The 19,153-nt window shown below is 37.0% G+C and overlaps 1 protein-coding gene and 1 pseudogene across 4 annotated transcripts in view; one reads left to right on the top strand and one right to left on the bottom strand.

Moving 5' to 3' along the window:
• The first annotated feature begins 2,047 nt into the window (after positions 1-2,047).
• Positions 2,048-2,717, top strand: LOC308529179 (ran-specific GTPase-activating protein-like; annotated as a pseudogene). The gene has a single exon. The product of its transcript is annotated as a ran-specific GTPase-activating protein-like (transcript).
• Positions 2,718-8,827: 6,110 nt separating this feature from the next.
• The window catches only part of PPP3CB (protein phosphatase 3 catalytic subunit beta), a 52,955-nt gene continuing 42,629 nt past the window's right edge, over positions 8,828-19,153 (bottom strand). For 2 of the 3 annotated variants that reach the window (XM_081105249.1, XM_081105250.1), the window contains 4 exons: positions 17,250-17,334; positions 16,506-16,603; positions 11,750-11,779; positions 8,828-10,450 (listed from right to left, as the gene is read on the bottom strand). In XM_081105249.1, coding sequence (XP_080961375.1) covers positions 10,272-10,450; positions 11,750-11,779; positions 16,506-16,603; positions 17,250-17,334 — 392 coding nt within the window. In that variant the 3' untranslated portion in view covers positions 8,828-10,271. The remainder of the gene's footprint in view (positions 10,451-11,749; positions 11,780-16,505; positions 16,604-17,249; positions 17,335-19,153) is intronic. The other variant, XM_081105251.1, reaches the window with a different exon arrangement.

Genomic DNA, 19,153 nt, shown 5'->3' with positions numbered 1-19,153 from the left:
TAGTAAATATATACTGCTAGACTACAAGGCTTCACTGACAACCCATTATTTGGGTTGGGAGTCTGAATCTGCTTATAATAAATTTTCCACGCTTTTGCTTTGATCTTCTGGTCTGTGGAGTTCACTCTTTAGAGTCATGAGACATGACCCTGAGAACAAAACCTCAGCTTGCCGTTCTAGTTATCAGTAGTATTACAGGTCTATCTCAAGAAACAAGAAAAATCTCAGATAAACAATCTAACTTTAGCCCGGCTGGTGTAGCTCAGTGGTTGAGTGTCGACCTATGAACCAGGAGATCAGGGTTCGATTCCCAGTCAGGGCACAAGCCCAGGTTGTGAGCGCAATCCCCAGTGGGCAGGAGGGCGGGGGGAGGGGGTGCAGGAGGCAGCCAATCAATAATCCTCTCTCAACATTGATATTTCTATCTCTCCTCCCTTCCTCTCTGAAATCAATAAAAATATATTAAAACAACAACTACACTTTACACTTAAGGAACTTGAAAAAGAACAACAAACAAAGCCCAAAGTGAGTAGAAGGAAGAAAATTTAAAAAAAAAACATAAACAAAACATAGTCTAAAATTCAATGAAACCAAGACCTGGTTCTTTTTTTTTTTTATATATATATATATATTTTTTTTATTGATTTTTTACAGAGAGGAAGGGAGAAGGATAGAGAGCTAGAAACATCGATGAGAGAGAATCATCGACCAGCTGCCTCCTGCACACCCCCCACTGGGGATGTGCCTGCAACCAAGGTACATGCCCTTGACCGGAATCAAACCCGGGACCCTTCAGTCCCCAGGCCGACGCTCTATCCAGTGAGCCAAACCGGCTAGGGCAAGACCTGGTTCTTTTAAAAGATAAACAGGATTTACAAACCTTTAAACAGACTCATCAAAAAAAAAAAAAAAAAAAAAAAGGACCCAAATAAAACCAGAAATGAAAGAGAAGTAACAATAGACATAAAGAAATACAGAGGATTGTAAGAAAATATTACAAACAACTATATGCCAACAAATTGGACAATCTGGAAGAAATGGACAAATTCTTAGGAACATACAATCTTCCAAAACTGAATCAGGAAGAATCAGAGAATCTGACTACAACTAATGAAATCGAAGTAGTAATAAAAAAGCTCCCAACGAAAGAAGTCCTCAGTGGATGGTTTTATAGATGAATTTTACCAAACATTCAAAGAAAAACTGCCCTGGCTGGGCAGCTCAGTTGGTTAGAGTGTCATCCTGATACACCAAGGTTATGGGTTCAATTCCTTGTCAGGGCACATACAAGAATAAAGCAAGCAATGTTCCTGTCAAGGGCACATGGCTCCATCCCCAGCCTTGGTCAGAGTGCATGTGAGGAGCAACCAATGGATGTGTCTCTCTCATGTCGATGTTAGTCTCTGTCTCTCCCTCTCCCTTCCACTCTCTCTAAAAATCAATGGAAAAATATCCTCGGGTGTGGATTAACAAACAAACAAAAACAAACAAACAAACAAAAAAAGCCCTAGCTGGTTTGGCTCAATGGATGGAGCATCGGCCTGCAGACTGAAGGATCCCAGGTTCGATTCCGGTCAAGGGCACATGCATGGGTTGCGGGCTCGATCCCCAGTGGGGGGTGTGCAGGAGGCAGCCGATCAGTGATTCTCTCTCATCATTGATGTTTCTAGCTCTCTCTCCCTTTTCCTTCCTCTCTAAAATCAATAAAAATATATTTTTTTAAAAAAAGAAAGAAAAAAATCAACCAATGAATGCATAAATAAGCAGAACAAACTGATGTTTCTCTCTTTCTCCCACCTTTTCTCTCGCTATCTAAAAATCAATCAAAACAATTAAAAAATACTAGCAAAAAAGAAGAACAACAACAACAACTAGCAGTCACTAGGTGGAGGGAATAGGTGAAGGTATGGAAGGCAACAACAACAACAACAACAACTAGCAGTCACTAGGTGGAGGGAATAGGTGAAGGTATGGGAGGCACTGGTGCCAGCACCAGACTTGGAGTGAAGGAGCCACCGAGCCAGTGCTGAGCCACCCAGGCGGCCACATGGCCACCAAGGACACCCATGAGGACCATACCTCCATTGAGAATGCAGATGAGTCCAACCACAACCCTCAGTTTAAGCCTATAGTTTCTCTTCCTGAGCAAGAAATTAAAACACTAGAAGATGAAGAGAAGCTTTTCAAAATGAGGGCAAAGCTGTTCAGATTCACTTCAGAGAACAATTTCCCAGAATGGGAGGAACAAGGCACTGGTGATGTCAAGTCCTGAAGCATAAGGGAAAAGGGACCATTAAGACTCCTCATGAGGAGGGATAAGACCTTGAAGATATGTGCCAACAACTATATCATGCCAATGATGGAGCTAAAGCCAACACAGGCAATGACCTAGGTCTGACTTTGCTGACGAGCTCCCCAAGCAGGAGCTACTGGCCATCTGCTTCCTCAGTACTGAAAATGCACAGAAATTCAAGACAAAGTTTGAAGAATGCTAGAAAGAGATCAAAGAGAGAGAAAAGAGAAGAGGATTGGGCAAAAAGGATAATGCTGAGAAAGTGGCTGAAAAGCTAGAAGCTCTTTTGGTGGAGGAGAGCAAGGAGTCTGAAGACGAGGACACCAAGGAGAAAGCTGAGGAGAAGCAATGCTTTTTTTTCCTTTTACTTTTTAAAAAAGTTTGCCCTGTCCTTCTTTTCGGTTTGTTTTTACAAGGGAACTGAATTCCAACAAAAATTTTGAAAAATACTAAAAAATTAAAAAAGAGCCCTAACTGGTTTGGCTCAGTGGATAGAGCGTCAGCCTGTGGACTGAAGGGTCCCAGGTTCGATTCCGGTCAAGGGCATGTACCTTGGTTGTGGGCACATCCCCAGTAGGTGGTGTGCAGGAGGCAGCTGATCGATGTTTCTAAATCTCTATCCGTCTCCCTTCCTCTCCGTAAAAAATCAATAAAATATATTAAAAAAATAAAATAAGATAAAAAAAGAAACAACCACCTATCCTTCTCAAACTATTCCAAAAAATTCAAAGGAGGGAAGATTAATCGGGGAAACCAAGATGGCGGCATAGGTTAACGCCGGAGATTGCTGCCTCGAACAACCAATCAAAAATACAACTAAAAGACGGAACGGACATCATCCAGAACCACAGGAAGGCTGGCTGAGTGGAAATTCTACAACTAGGAGGAAAGAGAATATCATACCCAGACTCAGAGGAGGCGCAGTGCTGAAGTGAATGAAATACTAAGGTTCGGAGTGCGCGCGGAGTGGGCTGGCGGCGGAGGGCGCGGTTGTTGTTTTCAATCAGGAGGGAGTTTCAGACTCTGAGCTCCAGATCCAGGCGAGTCTCTAGGGACCCAGACTGAAACGGGAGAAGTGGGACTGTCTGGCTTTGGTCGGAAATCGAAGGCGGCTTTCTCTCTGAGGTTTGCAGCGGTTGCTGGGACTCTGTGAGGCAGAGCCCCTAGGGACGGAACTGAGAGCAGCCATAACTCCTCGCTCCACCCACCCTGTAGATCCCTGGGGACCCGCCCCACCCAAGCCCTGCACAAAGCCATTTACCGGATAGCCTCAGGCAAACGCCAGATTAGCACCGCCCTAGAGATCCAGCACAGAAGCTCTCCCACTGCAGACACAGCTGACTCTCATAGCCAGTTGGCCTGGAGTTCAAATCCCCCCAGTATTAACTACAACAATCAAGGCTTAACTACAACAAGACTGCACACAAAGACCATTAGGGGGTGCACCAAGAAAAGATAAAAAAATGCGGAGACAAAGAAAAAGGGCGCAAATGTCAGAAATGGAAGATATAGGGCTCAAAACCACACTTTTAAGGTCTCTCAGGAACTGTCTAGAAGCTGCCGATAAACTTAGTAAGGCCCTCGAAAAGACTGGTGAGACCGCCGATAAATGTAGTGAGATCCTCAAGAAATCTAATGAGACCCTCGATGTTGTGATAAAGAACCAACTAGAAATTAAGCATACACTGGCTGAAATAAAGAATATTATACAGACACCCAACAGCAGACCAGAGGACCGCAAGAATCAAGTCAAAGATTCGAAATGCGAAGAAGCAAAATACACCCAACTAGAAAAGCAAAATGAAAAAAGAATCCGAAAATACGAAGATAGTGTAAGGAGCCTCTGGGACAGCTTCAAGCGTACCAACATCAGAATTATAGGGGTGCCAGAAGATGAGAGAGAGCAAGGTATTGAAAACCTATTTGAAGAAATAATGACAGAAAACTTCCCCCACCTGGTGAAAGAAATAGACTTACAAGTCCAGGAAGCGCGGAGAACCCCAAACAAAAGGAATCCAAAGAGGACCACACCAAGACACATCATAATTAAAATGCCAAGAGCAAAAGACAAAGAGAGACTCTAAAGAGCAGCAAGAGAAAGAAACTCAGTTACCTACAAGGGAGTACCCATCCGACTGTCAGCTGATTTCTCAACAGAAACCATGCAGGCCAGAAGGGAGTGGCAAGAAATATTCAAAGTGATGAATGCCAAGAACCTACAACCAAGATTACTTTATCCAGCAAAGCTATCATTCAGAACTGAAGGTCAGATAAAGAGCTTCACATATAGGAAAAGCTAAAGGAGTTCATCACCACCAAACCAGTATTATATGAAATGCTGAAAGGTATCCTTTAAGAAGAGGAAGAAGAAGAAAAAGGTAAAGATACAAATTATGAACAACAAACATGCATCTATCAACAAGTGAATCTAAGAATCAAGTGAATAAATAATCTGGTGATCATAATAGAATCAGGGACATAGAAAGGGAGTGGACTGACTATTCTTGGGGGGGAAAGGGGTGTGGGAGATGCGGGAAGAGACTGGACAAAAATCATGCACCTATGGATGAGGACAGTGGGTGGGGAGTGAGGGCGGAGGGTGGGGCGGGAACTGGGAGGAGGGGAGTTATGGGGGGGAAAAGACGAACAAATGTAATAATCTGAACAATAAAGATTTAATTAAAAAAAAAATTCAAAGGAGGGAAGACTCTCAAACTCATTTTACCAGGCCAGCATTATCCTAATTCTAAAACCAGATAAAAACACGACAAAGAAAGAAAATTATAGGCCAGTATCCATGATGAACTCAGATGCAAAAATCCTCAAGAAAATATTAACAAACCAGATCCAGCAATTCATTAATAAATTCATACACCATGATTAAGTCAGATTTATTCTGGGGGTACAAGCTTTGGTACAATATCTGAAATCAATAAACATGATACACCACATAAACAAAATGAAGGATGAAACCACATGATCATATCAATTGATGCAGAAAAGCTTTTTATAAAATCCACCACTCATTTATGATAAAAAATCTCAGCAAAGTAGGAATAGAGGGAACATAATTCAACAAACACATAGCCAACATCATACTCATTGGACAAAAACTACAAGCATTTCTGTTAATATCAAGAACAAGAAAGGAATGTCCACTTTCACCACTCTTATTCAACATAGTACTGGAAGTCCTAGCCATAGCAATCAGACAAGAAAAAGTAATAAAAGACCTCCAAATTGGAAAAAAATAAGTAAAACTGTCATTTGCAGAAGACATGATACTGTATATAGAGAACCCTGAAGAATCCACCAACTCCTCCCCTCAAAAAACACTATTAGAAATGATTAATGAATTCAGTAAAATAGCAGGATATAAATATCCAGAAATCAGTTGCATTTTAAATTTTTATTTATTTATTTTTTAAAAATTTTAATTGATTTTGAGAGATAGAGGGAGAGAGACACACAGAGAGAAACATCAATGTGAGAATGAAACTTCAATCAGCGGCCTCCTGCACACCTACTACTGGGGATCGAGCCTGCAACCAGGGCATATGCCCTGAGCGGTAATCGAATCGGCATGGGTCAACATCCAACCAACTGAGTCACACTGGGCCAGGGTAGATGCATTTTTATACACCAATAATAAACTTTCAGAAAGGAAAACTAAGAAAACAATCCCATTCACAATTGCTTCAAAAAGAATCCAAGATACCTAGGAATAAATTTAACCAAGGATATAAAAGACCTGTATTTGGAAAATTGTAAGATACTGAAGAAAGAAACTGAAGAAGATACAAATAAATAGAAGCATATACCGTGTTCACAGAGAGGAAGAATTAATATCATTAAAATGTCCATAATACCCAAAGCAATCTATAGATTCAACGCAATTCCTATCAAAATACCACTGACGTATTTCACGGAACTAGAACAAATATCCTAAAAATTTATATGGAACCACTAAAGACTCTGAATAGCCAGAGCAATCTTGAGAAAGAACAAAGTTGTAGGTATCATGCTGCCTGATATCAAATTATACTACAAGGCCGCAGTAATCAAACAGCAGGGTACTAGCATAAAAACGGATATACAGATCAATGACATAGAATACAGAGACCAAAAATAAACCCTCGCCTTTATAGTGAATTAATATTTCATGAAGGAGGCAAGAGCACACAATGGGGGCCCTGGCCAGCACTGCTCAGTGGTTAGAGTGTTGGCCTGTGGAGAGAAACACAGAGAGAAACATCAATGTGAGAATGAAACTTCAATCAGCGGCCTCCTGCACACCTACTACTGTACCTTGGTTGATTCCAGTCAAGGGCACGTACTGGGGTTGCAGGTTCGATTCTGGTCAGGCTGAGTATGGGAGGCAACTAATCGATGTGTCTCTGTCACATCAATGTTTCTCTCTCTCCTCTCCCACCATCCTCCTCCCTTCCACTCTCTCTAAAAATCAATGGAAAAAATATCCTCACTCCTTGGGTGAGGCATTAAGAAAAAAAAAAAAAGGAACACACAATGGGGTAAAAATAGTCTATTTAATAAATGGTGTTGGGAAAATTGAACAGATATGTGGGAAAAGAATGAAATCAGATCCTTCTTATACCATATACAAGAATAAACTAAAAATAAATCAGAGACTTAAATGTTAGACTCAAAACCATAAAAATCTTAGAAGAAAACATAGGCAGTAAAATCTTTCTCTTAGCAATATTTTTTCTGATATCTTGTCTTAAGCAAGGGAAACAAAAGAAAAAAATAAACAAATGGGACCACATCAAACTAAAATATTTTTGCACAGCAAAGGAAACCATCAACAAAATGAAAAGACAAACCACTGAATGGGAGAATACATTTGCCAATGATGCATCTGATAAGGGGCTAGTGTCCAAAATTTATTAAGAACTTACACAACTCAACACACACACACAAGAAACCCATCTAGTTATAAAACGAGCAAAAGACCCAGGTAGACACTTCACCAGAGGGCATATAGATATCCAACAGACATATGAAAAGATGTTCAACATCACTAATCATCAGAGAAATGCAAATTTAAAGCATAATGAAATAATCACCTTCTACCTGTTAGAATGGCTACCATCAATAAATCAACAAACAAGTGTTGGCAGAACATGGAAAAAGAGAACCCTCATGCACCACCAGTGGGACTGCAGATTGGTGCTGCCATAGTGGAAAACAGTATGGTATGACCTCCAAAAATTAAAAATGGAACTGCCTTATGATCCAGCATTCTACTTCTGGGAATATATTCGAAGAAACCCAAAACATTAATTCAAAAGAATATATGAACCCTTATGTTCATTGCAATATTATTTACAACCAACCTGGAAATGCCTAGGTGTCTATCAGTAGATGAGTGGATAAAAAAGCATTTACACAGTGGAATACTACTTGGCCATAAAAAAAAAGAGGAAATCTTACCTTTTGTGACAGTATGGATGGACTTAGAGAGCATATACTACGTGAAATAAGCCAAAGAGAAGTACCATATGATTTCACTTATATGTGGAATCTAATGAACAAAATAAGCTAAGAAAATAGAAACACAGTTATAGATAGAAAACAGACATCTGTCAGAGGGGAGGGGAGTTGCAGGGCTGGGTAAAAAAGTGAAGGGATGAAGCAAAAACAAAACCAAACCAAAACAAAAAACTCTCATAGACACAGACAACAATATGGTGATTACCAGAGAAAAAAGGGTGTGGGAGAGGTAGAAAATGGTATAAGGGGGATAAATGGTAATGGAAGGAGACTTGACTTGGGTGATGAACACACAATACAATATACAGACTATGTATTATAGAATTGTACACCTGAACCCTATATAACTTTATTAATCAATGTCACCCCACTGGTCAATAAAGAAAAAGAAGTTATAATAGTCAACAATTTGAGCTCTGTTTGCTACCTGCAAGTAGGCAAATTATATACATTTTTACTAAAATTAATGCTTTAGAATGTGTATTATAATCATTGTTGAAAACTGTAATTAAAGCTGTTACATAATCAGATTAGTATAAAATGTCAAAAAATATTCTAATTTCCCTCAATTTTCAAAATTCTATACCAATTTTTATTATGGGGGGAAAAAAGGAATATGATGGCAGGAAAACTCAGTATCACTAATATCATTTTTTCTTACTGTTAAAACACCCAGTAAATTTCCAATCATATTGTAACAAAATTCTAGACAATAAGATTTTCTTTCAATTAAAAGTTAAGTGAAACAGTGATTTTAAACGTTAGATTCAGAAGGCCTATCTATATAAGAGGCACCCAGTCCTCTCATGCTCAGTTACTATTGCTCATGCAAAACAAGTGTAACAAAAATTTCTTGAAGAGCAAAATTTATGAAGACAAGAATTTAATTCATTAAATTACCAGGAACTGTTCATGAGATAATCTTCTCTGAAAGATATATCCCAGTTCTATTAACAGGATTTTCTGATATGCATGAGAAGGTCAAATCAGACTACATCCAAATAAAACCCAACACAGAGATAGGAGCAGCGGCCCATGCATGGAATTTATTGTGTGCTACTATTTATAAAATACTCAGATAGTCCTGCACATGCATAATATTTCCAACTCAGACAGGAGACCATACAGGATACACTTTCTGGCAAACAAAACAATAGATGGTTCCGCTGCCTGGAGCTCTGAGTTGTATTCCAGGGCATGAGGGAAGCAGGCCACCAAAGTAAAGGGAAATACCAAACTACAGTGGCAATCAATACAGTTCAATAATTGTGAAAAATGAGCACATGGTTCCATTTAATTTAACCAAGCAGTTCTGTAGCTATCAAAAGAAAATGTTCAACATGCAGTCTTGACTTTTATGCCTCCATTAACATCTGAATGATTGAATAGAACCATTGTTGCTTCTATGCTGCACTGCTTAATCAAAAACATTTCCAGATCATTTTAAAATTTCCTTTGCATCGAAACATAAAAAAATGATAAAAAGCCAGCAGCAAATCATCCTGGTGGCTATTTAAGCAACTTGAGTACTCACAATAAACTAAAATTTCTCATAACATCTAGGTAACTTATACATGTTGTACCTGTACATCATAGGTCTATATATTAAATATTTGCAAAATGAAAACATGCATACACAAAATACGTCAAGTTTTACAGACATGATTTGAATTAAAATTTACTTTGACAATGTACAAATTTCTTCTAATGTATCTTAAATGAGTAATTCTGTAATTCTGTATTAATTTTGAAATTTAGAGGTTTTCTTTTTAAATCTCTGGGATGTAAATCTCAGAAGATCTGGACAAAAAGATTCTGAATTAGTTTTTGGATTTGTGTTCAAGTAAGAGAGTCTGTCTAGAAATAGGTTGTGCATTCATAATTAAAAAATACCAAGACTATATTACAGAATTAGCCACATTTAAGAACTATAGACCTGAGGTCAGCATTTTGTATAAACACCAACTGGGTTTCTCAGCATTTCTCAGACCATAATTCAAAATACAGCTTAGTAACCTCAGAAATGTATTTTAAGACCATGCTAGTTCACCCTTTAAAGACATTCCATGGGGGAAAATGTCCACGTTAGCTCTTAGGATTGCATTTGAAGTCATGTTTGAAAAAGAAAATCTAATTCTACTGAAGGGAAAAAGAAATCTCATTTGTAAACTTAAATGTGTGAACCACAAGCATAAATGGAGGTGCAGTGGCCCTCCAACGGAAATTGCCCCAAGCCCCTTGCTCACTGCTCTCTACCTTGGCAGCGATGACCCCCTCTTATCAGATAGCACAAGATGTCCCAGGGCCCTCAAGCCTTCATCCAGGAAGGGGGCTGAGGTCTCAAAAGCACAATGGTTTCTCCAGAGGGATTGTGACATTTACAGTCAGCTTGGCCAACCCCTCCAGCTTCTCGGGTAATCTGTCCATTTGGGGCCCGAGATGTGAGTCCCTGGGAAGCCGTGGGTCACTGGGCACTATGGTTGCCAGTCCCGTGGTTCTCAGTGGCATGTGCGGTGTTCAGAGAATTGAAACCATCTGGTTGTACTGCATCTTTCCGGGGTGGCATTCTCTCATTGATCCTATCCAAACCCTTTGCCTCTTCAAAACTGCAGATTCTATGTGGTGGAGAGAATCCTCGTATTGCTTAACAAAATGCAAATTTGATAAGTCAGTAAATGAAAAACATTTGAGATTTCAAAAACATAATCAATAAGTTTTAAGAAGACATTAGCTGTACGTAGTAACATTTAAATCTTATTTAATCCTATCCCCATTCCAGACTTCCCCTTAAAATGTGAAATGTTTAAAACTAAATATAGACATGATAGCATCATAGATGACAAGTGTTAGCAGAGCCTTTAAAAAAACACACACAAAAATAACCCTCCCGTCTCCAAAATCAACCTCTAGGCAATGGTCTCAGGGTCTCAGTCTGATTTCTACTACACCAATTATCCCCTACCTCAGACCCCAACATCACCAGGACCATCACAGTAAGGCAGCATCCATAATAGACAAGTGAGGAGGCTAAACAAGGTTAATCCTCAACATACAAATCTGTGTCAAAAGCTTGGGAGGAGAAAAGTAAAGTTAAAATTTAGCAGATCAGACCTATCTTTAAGGCCAAGGTATCATCACTCCATCACCACCAATATGAAAAGAAAAAGGTGGGAAATGACTCCAGGAGTTAGATCTGTGTTTGGTTGATAGCAAAAAAATATTTATAGTTTCATATTTTAGAAGATGTCATCTTTAATTCACTGGCCATCCACTGCATGTTCATAAAAATAAATGGTAATTCTCCTCCAATTGTTATAGTTTCTCATTTACTTCATCTGGAATGATGTATCCTACATTAAAATGTGCATAGAAAAGATTTCCATACTACTGATTGTAATCTGGTTGCTTTAATATGTGTAAATCCTGGGACTCAAGAGTCAGCAAAGCATCTGCCAATGTGTAATTTTAAGGCAATATGTGAATATATTATTATTATTAGCAAACACTAGCCCAAACTGCAACAACAACAAAATCATAGTGACAGCTTCTGCACTTATGTCTAGAGTGGGTTTAACTTAGGGGAAAAATCTGAGTAGCACAGAATCATGCAAAATATGGAACAGATTTTTATATGCAACTTTAAATGCTATAATATTATAGCATAACATGATGTACTCTAAAGAATTCAGAAACATTAAATGCTAGTTGGATAATATACTATAAAAGGGGTAAACCCACATTGTCATTATGGAAATCAGTCCTTGTGATTAAAAAGAGAGAGAGAGAAAGAGAGAGAGAGAGAAATGTGACAAACTGGATGAGTCAGTGAGTCTGATTCATCTTGGGTTGTGCAAGGTAGGAGTAAGACACACCCACAGGACATTCTCTGATGCCCACCCACACACCACAGTTCCCTGCCCAGCGCAAGGACTCTGATCGTACCTTTTTCAGCCTCAATAGCCTCAACTGTGGCTGTACAGAAGTGAGCAGAGGCATGCAAAATGAATGAGAGAGATGAGAAGGGTCATATTGTACAGCAGAAAAGGCAATGATCACTTAAAACATCACAGTACCCCATACTACATCATCATTTACAATTTAACATAATACCCATATTAGAAAGCCCCATCCAATCCCCCTTCCTGATACAGCACAGTTTACACACAGCACTATGACAACATTGCTGAGAGCACAGAACACACAGACCTTCTGTATACACAGACACCTCAGCACCCATGCAAATGCACTCCAGTATTAATTACCCATCTTGAGTACAGTATTCTGATGGCCTTAGAATTTTCCAAGTTTATTATATCATACCCTTCACAATCGCAAGGAAATTCTCTAGGGTGAAATTATGATGGTAGAATTGTAGCAGGAGAACAAACAAGAGATTCTTTACTTTCTAAAAAGTTGGTATGGCTACAATGAAATTTAAGGGCAGTAAACTTGGTGAATTGCATTAAGTAGAACAGTTCTGTAGCTCTGTTGCTTGTGGGTAACCTAAAAGGACCCCCCTCTTGTCTACGAGGAACTTCCTTCCTATTCTAACATTGGTGTTCCAAATATCTAAAGATATTAATATCTATAGCCTTAATAAAATCCACTTATGTTCAGTTTATCATGAACTCAAATCTGCCACAGGTACTAATAACTTACATTCTCAAGTAAAGACAGATAAATGGCTATTAACATCTTTTCAAACCCAGCTACCAACTAGAGAGGAATCAAGAGAATGAACTGAGGTCTTATGGGCAATAAAATCTAATTATTTCATGATATGAACATATACATAGGTCATATAAATAAGAGATGCATTCTTGGTAAAGCTTGTCTCTACCTCATTTAGAGAATTTCAACATATTTAGTTATACATTTTATAGTCAAAGATTCCTTTAGCTCACTTCTGGGTTCAAATTGTATAAAACACATTGAGAATGAGGACAATACTGCCTGACAATATTGCCAATCATCCACATTACCCATATAAACACACTGAGAATATTTACAACAATAATGGCATATCCCTTCTATTTTGTTTCTTCTAGAATAGGCCACTTAGGAGAATTATTCTTGAAACAACCTTTTAGCGGTACATATCATTTAGAAATAAATTTTATCCAAAACAATTTTTAATGTGAAAGGACATTGGTGAGTCTAAGGAATTAAAGTAGACTAAATTACAAAAGGTTGTTGATCTCAGCCAGATACTAAAATGAAATGGGGACCCAAAAGAAGTAGGATGAACACTGAATAAGAAAGAGAAGAATTCTCCTTAACCATTAAATGTAAATCAAAGCAGACATACTTATTGTATACCACTGTACAAATCACCATTTACAAAATCTAGCCCTGTACATTTGGACAATACTCTTGGAATTTTCCCAGACCGAAAACTGGGATAAATGACCTATCTTTTCTTGGCCAGCCTTAGAAAACCTATTCTTCAAAATATGGACTATTTATTAATTATATTTAGAAACTGAACGGGGGGAAAATGCCAATCAGAATATTTTTAGAGTTTGTAGTAACAGAAGTAATTTTACATGAAATATTTTATAACTTGTATTATATGTGGCAATTAAAAATAAAAACATGTCACTAAAAGAATTAGTATTTATTTGAGCGTGTCAATAGTTTTTTTTTAAGTTTTAAGGATGTCATGTGTCCTTTTTTTTTTTTGAGTGTGTCAATAGTTTAAGTCTGCTAATAAACTTTAAAAATGATGAAATGTGACATTATACTTTTGAAATTGTTCTATGGGCTTTTAATTTGATATATAAAAATGTTTTCTAGGTCAAATGATAATCTCTGTCCTTTCCTGAGGCCTCTAAATGCTTCCAAATTCTTTGCAGAATACAAAATAGCTATCATACTCAAAACTGCATACCATGTCAAACTTGAATGTCAAACTTAGAATTAAAAGTTAATTTGAAGCAAACATTAAAGTGAAAAGAAACAGATCTGACAATGGCAAAATTCTATCTGAAAGGCACTATTTTTCCTTTCTTGGTTTTCAGTTTTATAGACAATCTTGACATGGCCTTAAAAAGTTTGAGTATAGTGCTGTCTCAAATTGTGTTCCACAGTATTACACAAGTAAATGATCAAGAGGAATTAGACATTACTAAAAACAGAGATGGCCATATATTTTCTCATATAGGTCTTGATGAAGTTAGCAATAAAGAGCTAGATCTCCATCAAATTTCCATGAAGAAAATGCACAAAAAATATGAATATTAAATACGACTGCAATAGAGTTGTGCAATTTGTAGTAACACTTGAGAAATATCACAAATTAACATTAAAGTTATTGAGAACATAATTTTTGTTTTCTGACAACAGAACTGAGTTCTTAGAATTTAAAAACTTCCTTTTTGCAATAGTTAATTCTCAGTTATTCACATCAGGAAATGTGTCTACTAAAATTCAAAATGTTAGATAAGCTTGTAAACAAACACAAAATTGCAGCTTTTGTATGAGTTTCATGATTTGTTTCAAAACAAGTTAATCTTATGCTGGGAAATCACTTCAACCAAATGGTCAAACCACTCTATCAAGACCCATCACTGACAGAACTAGGGAGCTATCTAGTTTTTCAAATTGGACCCCATTAGCTCAGCACCAACCAGTAACTCACTCTATGCTAGAAACAGACAGTTCCTTCAGTAGAGTTGTCTTTCAATCCTTCCCTGAAGTTGAGGGTGATTTCAAAGTGGAAAACTGAGCTTCAGGCTGCATGCAAATTTAAAAAAACAGAAGTGCCAACTGCCAACAAAGCACTAATTAGCAGGTGCCAATTGTGAAATCTGAAAGAAAGGTTTGTTGTGGAAACAACGTAAAAGTAATAATATATCCAAGGATGATTCAGTTATGTATGAAACCCTTTCAGTTTTCTTTTTCTTTTCTGAACGAAGAAGGGGAAGGGTATAACATTTTTCAAGCTTATTAAAATTCATCCTTTTTCTATTAACACTGTTACAAGTTTTATTGAATGTTTAAGATTTTAGTTTGTTTCAATCAAATTCTTTTTAGTTCATTTGTCTAATGTTTGCAATATAATAAAAAATGGAAGGCAAGGGATATAAAAAAAATAAAAGCAGATTTGTAAATAAATAAAAAAAGAAGACCTCATCCAGAATAAAAATTTGAAACTACAATTTCAAAACATAGCTGTATTTCTCACATATGCCAGTGGTGGTAGCAGACAACACAATAACATATAAAATACAACATAAATAGGCTGCAAGTAGAAATTATTTGTCTACAGGAAATACTATTTTTATTTATTTAAGCATTTATTATGAGATTGAGTGAAATGAAATTGTGAAAAACCAATCTAATTTAAATTTATCTTAAACTTTAAATTAAAATTTCCTTTTGTTTTTGCTTTAGACATTTCCTAATTATAACACCAAAAAGAAATTGTTAATCATGACTAAGGAAAACATTGGATCTGTTGCTGCCTGTTTTAATAGAGCAGTGACCCTTGGAGGGCTGTCAAAAGTGGCTACAATAAAACATCAATTAAGCTTTCATATCACATTTTTGCTTTCCAACCACAAGGGAAAGAAATCTAGACTTTGAGTTACTGTGCATAGTCTACAACATTCACAACACTCTCTTCTATTTAATCTGTAATGGGCTTTCAAAAAGTTAACCCAGTGTTTTACACAAATATTTACTAAAAAAAAAAAAAAAAAAAAAAAAGTTTTTTTAAAAAATATAAAATATTCAATGAGCCAGATTACAGGAATGCTTTACGTATAATTCTTTTTATTTTCATGCAAAATAAAGGCACACTTAATAACACCCTTTCGATTTTGACTTACAGGATTTAAATTTAACCCCTTATAACAATGACTTAATATCTAATGTTACATTCATGTTCAGAATGCACAAAGTGCAGCAACTGGAATGCAGCAAACTTCAAAACAAGGTGCTACAAGTTGCTTCTACATCAAAAGGCAGACAAGTGTCTGATAGAGTAATTTAACATACTTTTACAGACATACAGCTAACCTAAAGAAAGACAGACAGATTTAGGAAAGCAGCTACATCTGCAGAGGAAGAAAACAGCATGTTACAGACAGTCGATTATACATAGAACATTTGACAAACACCACAGAAAACAAACTTTGGCATCATTTACCAGGGTACAAAACCTTGCACAAATCTTTTAGCAAGTAAGTGCATAAGTAATGTTCTGGGGCCCAAGCATATTATTACTTCTAAAATTAAGTATCTGATAATAAAAGCATAGTCGAATACAATTACATAAATTAAAAAAAATAAGAAAGTTGAAATTACATTTCCATTTTAGTAATACGGTATAGCATATCCTGGATTCACATTCTGAAACTGGGGCTTTTAAAAGAAAAGGGTGAATGAAATCGATAAATAAATAAAGTAAATAAATATTTCAGACATTATGATATGATCTGCTCCCATATCATTTTATGAAAAGCTGAGAGACTATTATTTTCAATTGAAATGAATACTCATTCTGTCAATTTTCTGCCCTGCTCACGTTATTAATCAGATACTACCTATCATAGAGTATTCCACCTATGTCAGCTGCTGAGACAGGAACTAAAAAGCAGAAGGAATTCCCTGCATGCATTATGTGTATTGTTAGCAAAAGAGTGAGGTGTGCCCCAGTCCATCTGAGGCACAGCAAGTTGCATAACATCATTACCACTTTGCAGGGTCTGCCGTCCTCCAGCCAACACTCCACTAGGCAACATTCCTGTGGGAGTCAGACCCTTGAGTGTCAGCACACTTTCACTCTCCTCCCTATAGCAGAGATATAACAAACATCAGAGACATCCAATAAGTTCTTAGTTTAAAAGAGAAGGCAGGCCCAGATATAGCCCATGTATGTAATTTATTATGTGCATTACTATTACCATATTTTCCTCAATTGCAAGATATACGTTTTCCCCTATTCTAAATGCTTCAGATATGAGGTTGTACCTTACTACTGAGGCATACATTGTTTTTTCTGAAAACCTTTATTAAATAAATATATGGTAAGGTTTATCATCAGTGGGACTGACCCATTCATGTGTACCCTTCCTAGATGAGCCCCAGGAAGACAATTTGTGGCTCCAACAAAAGGGACTTCTTATACAGATGAGCAAGTTCATAAAAAATACTCTAAGAAGTGGCCCTTTCCTTCTTAGCTTGCTTTAATTTTCAATGTATAGATTCTTTTATCACAAAGGACAAGAGATACCAAAGGTGAATAATAGTAATCACAAGGGTCAAAAACCCTAGTTTCAAAGGAACCTGTTCCCCTCTTCAATGTGTAAATGTAGAACTTCTTTACAGGGAGAATACTACTATACTGCTTTTAGATGACAAACAGGACACTGCTTGTTAACAAAGTACAATACAAATAATTTCTCTGAAACAAATAATTAGAAAAATGTATCATTACCTGAGAACAGAGAAGACTCTTGCCATCTTGCCAATTGCTCGAATTTTGTTTCTTATGATTTCTTTCCGAGCGGCAGCTGAACCTACTTTCAATGGAATAAATAAAGACTCAGGTTTAGGGCATTGACTTGCACCATTCTATTAGGCCAGGGGTTCTCAACCTTCTGACCCTTTAAATACAGTTACTTATGCTGTGACCCCAACCATAAAATTATTTTCGTTGCTACTTCATAACTGTAATAGTGCTACTGTTATGAATCGTAATGTAAATATCTGATATGCAGGATGGTCTTAGGCGAACCCTGTGAAAGGGTCGTTTGACTGCCAAATGGGTCGCGACCCACAGGTTGAGAATCGCTGTATTAGCCTGTTCCACACTCATATGAACCAACACCAGGCCCCTGCCACCAGCTCAAATGGAGGAGACTAGATAAACTCATGTCAAAAAGCTTCTTACTCCTTTAATGTTTAGCTCGGCATTGATCTAATACTGGGATCTGATACAGATGAAAATGAAAAGTAACCCATAAACTTTATGACTCTCGCACTACTGAATAATTAATAAAACGGCAATGGGAAAGAAACTACAACCCAACCTGTATCACAAAACAAATGACAAAAAAAATGATAACAACCCTACAGTCTTTGTTTAATTCTCATGAGAGCCAATGGCATGCAGACTAACAGAAAAAACTGGTAGTAGCCTATAATTTTCTGTCTAACTATAATAAGAGCCTTTGACATGCAGGCTGGGGAAATATCTCATTATGCTATGACAAAATAAGCTCCCTTGCTCTCTAAAAATAATGGTATGAAGCCACTACTATGCAGGTGACCCAGAACTAAGGGCCATACAAGGCATTTCAACAACAATGTGCATCTCAACCTCATAAACTATGTATCTTCTAAGGTCATACAAATATATACAAGTTCTTCCCTCCCTAAGTGAGTATGGCACAAAGAGAGTGAGCAATGAGAAAAGACTCCCTAAAAAATATCTAAAGGATCACTAATACTTCATTTCTTCTTTCTTTCTTTCTTTCATATTTCGTTTTCTCTTTCTCCTTCCTTTTGAGAATTTTTATTACTTTATTTGAGCCAAAAATGAGGACAATTGCTGAGGAGCAAGATCTCATATGCTCTCTAATGCTTCATTTCTAAAGGGTTAGCTGTGCTGTCTATCACTGATACAGAAGAGAACATACCAAAATAACTGAATATTTAGCTGATGAAACACTAAAAAGAACAACAATCTCAGTCCTGTCATCTCATATACAGCATCTAGAATCACTCTGAACCCAAGAGTGTGGTTTCTTAGAGCTGTGCTTCAGCATGATGAAAACACACATAGGGAAGCACCATGGTTGAGAAGAAAGTTAAGGAAAGGTTAAAGACACTGGACCAAAAGGGGCCTTAGGTATACAAAGATCTGAACAATTATAGTCTTCTGGGCTAGAGCATCTCATTTAAAATTCAAGCATCCCACAAACATATATAATTAAAAACTAAGACGATGACTGGACCTTACTGCAAGGAAACAGGAAAAAAAAATCCAATCTCAAAGATGAAAACAAAAGACACATTTTAGAGAAAATAGGCTCCATGACCATCTTTATGGTGCTATGAAGGGCAATATTATGAGTACTAAAGCTACAGCTTTTACAAGTCCAAAATGGTGCTGGTACCATGGCACCACACAGGTATTTTTAAGATGAAACAAAACAAAACAAAAACTAAAAGTCTCAGAATTGTAGAATATTAGAATTTGAAAAGACATTAAAGATATTGCAAAGTTCAATCTCCTCATTTTATAGACAAATAAATCAAGTTTACTAAGTATTTTATCCAAGGATATAAAGTAAGTCTGATTCTCCTAAAATAAATTAATATATACATTTTGTTTTA

The sequence above is a fragment of the Myotis nattereri genome (genome assembly GCF_964212035.1).
Source record: "Myotis nattereri genome assembly, chromosome: 13".
In the NCBI taxonomy this organism is placed as follows: Eukaryota; Metazoa; Chordata; class Mammalia; order Chiroptera; family Vespertilionidae; genus Myotis; species Myotis nattereri.
Note: the sequence above shows the minus strand (reverse complement) of the source record. Positions and strands in the feature narration are given on the sequence as shown.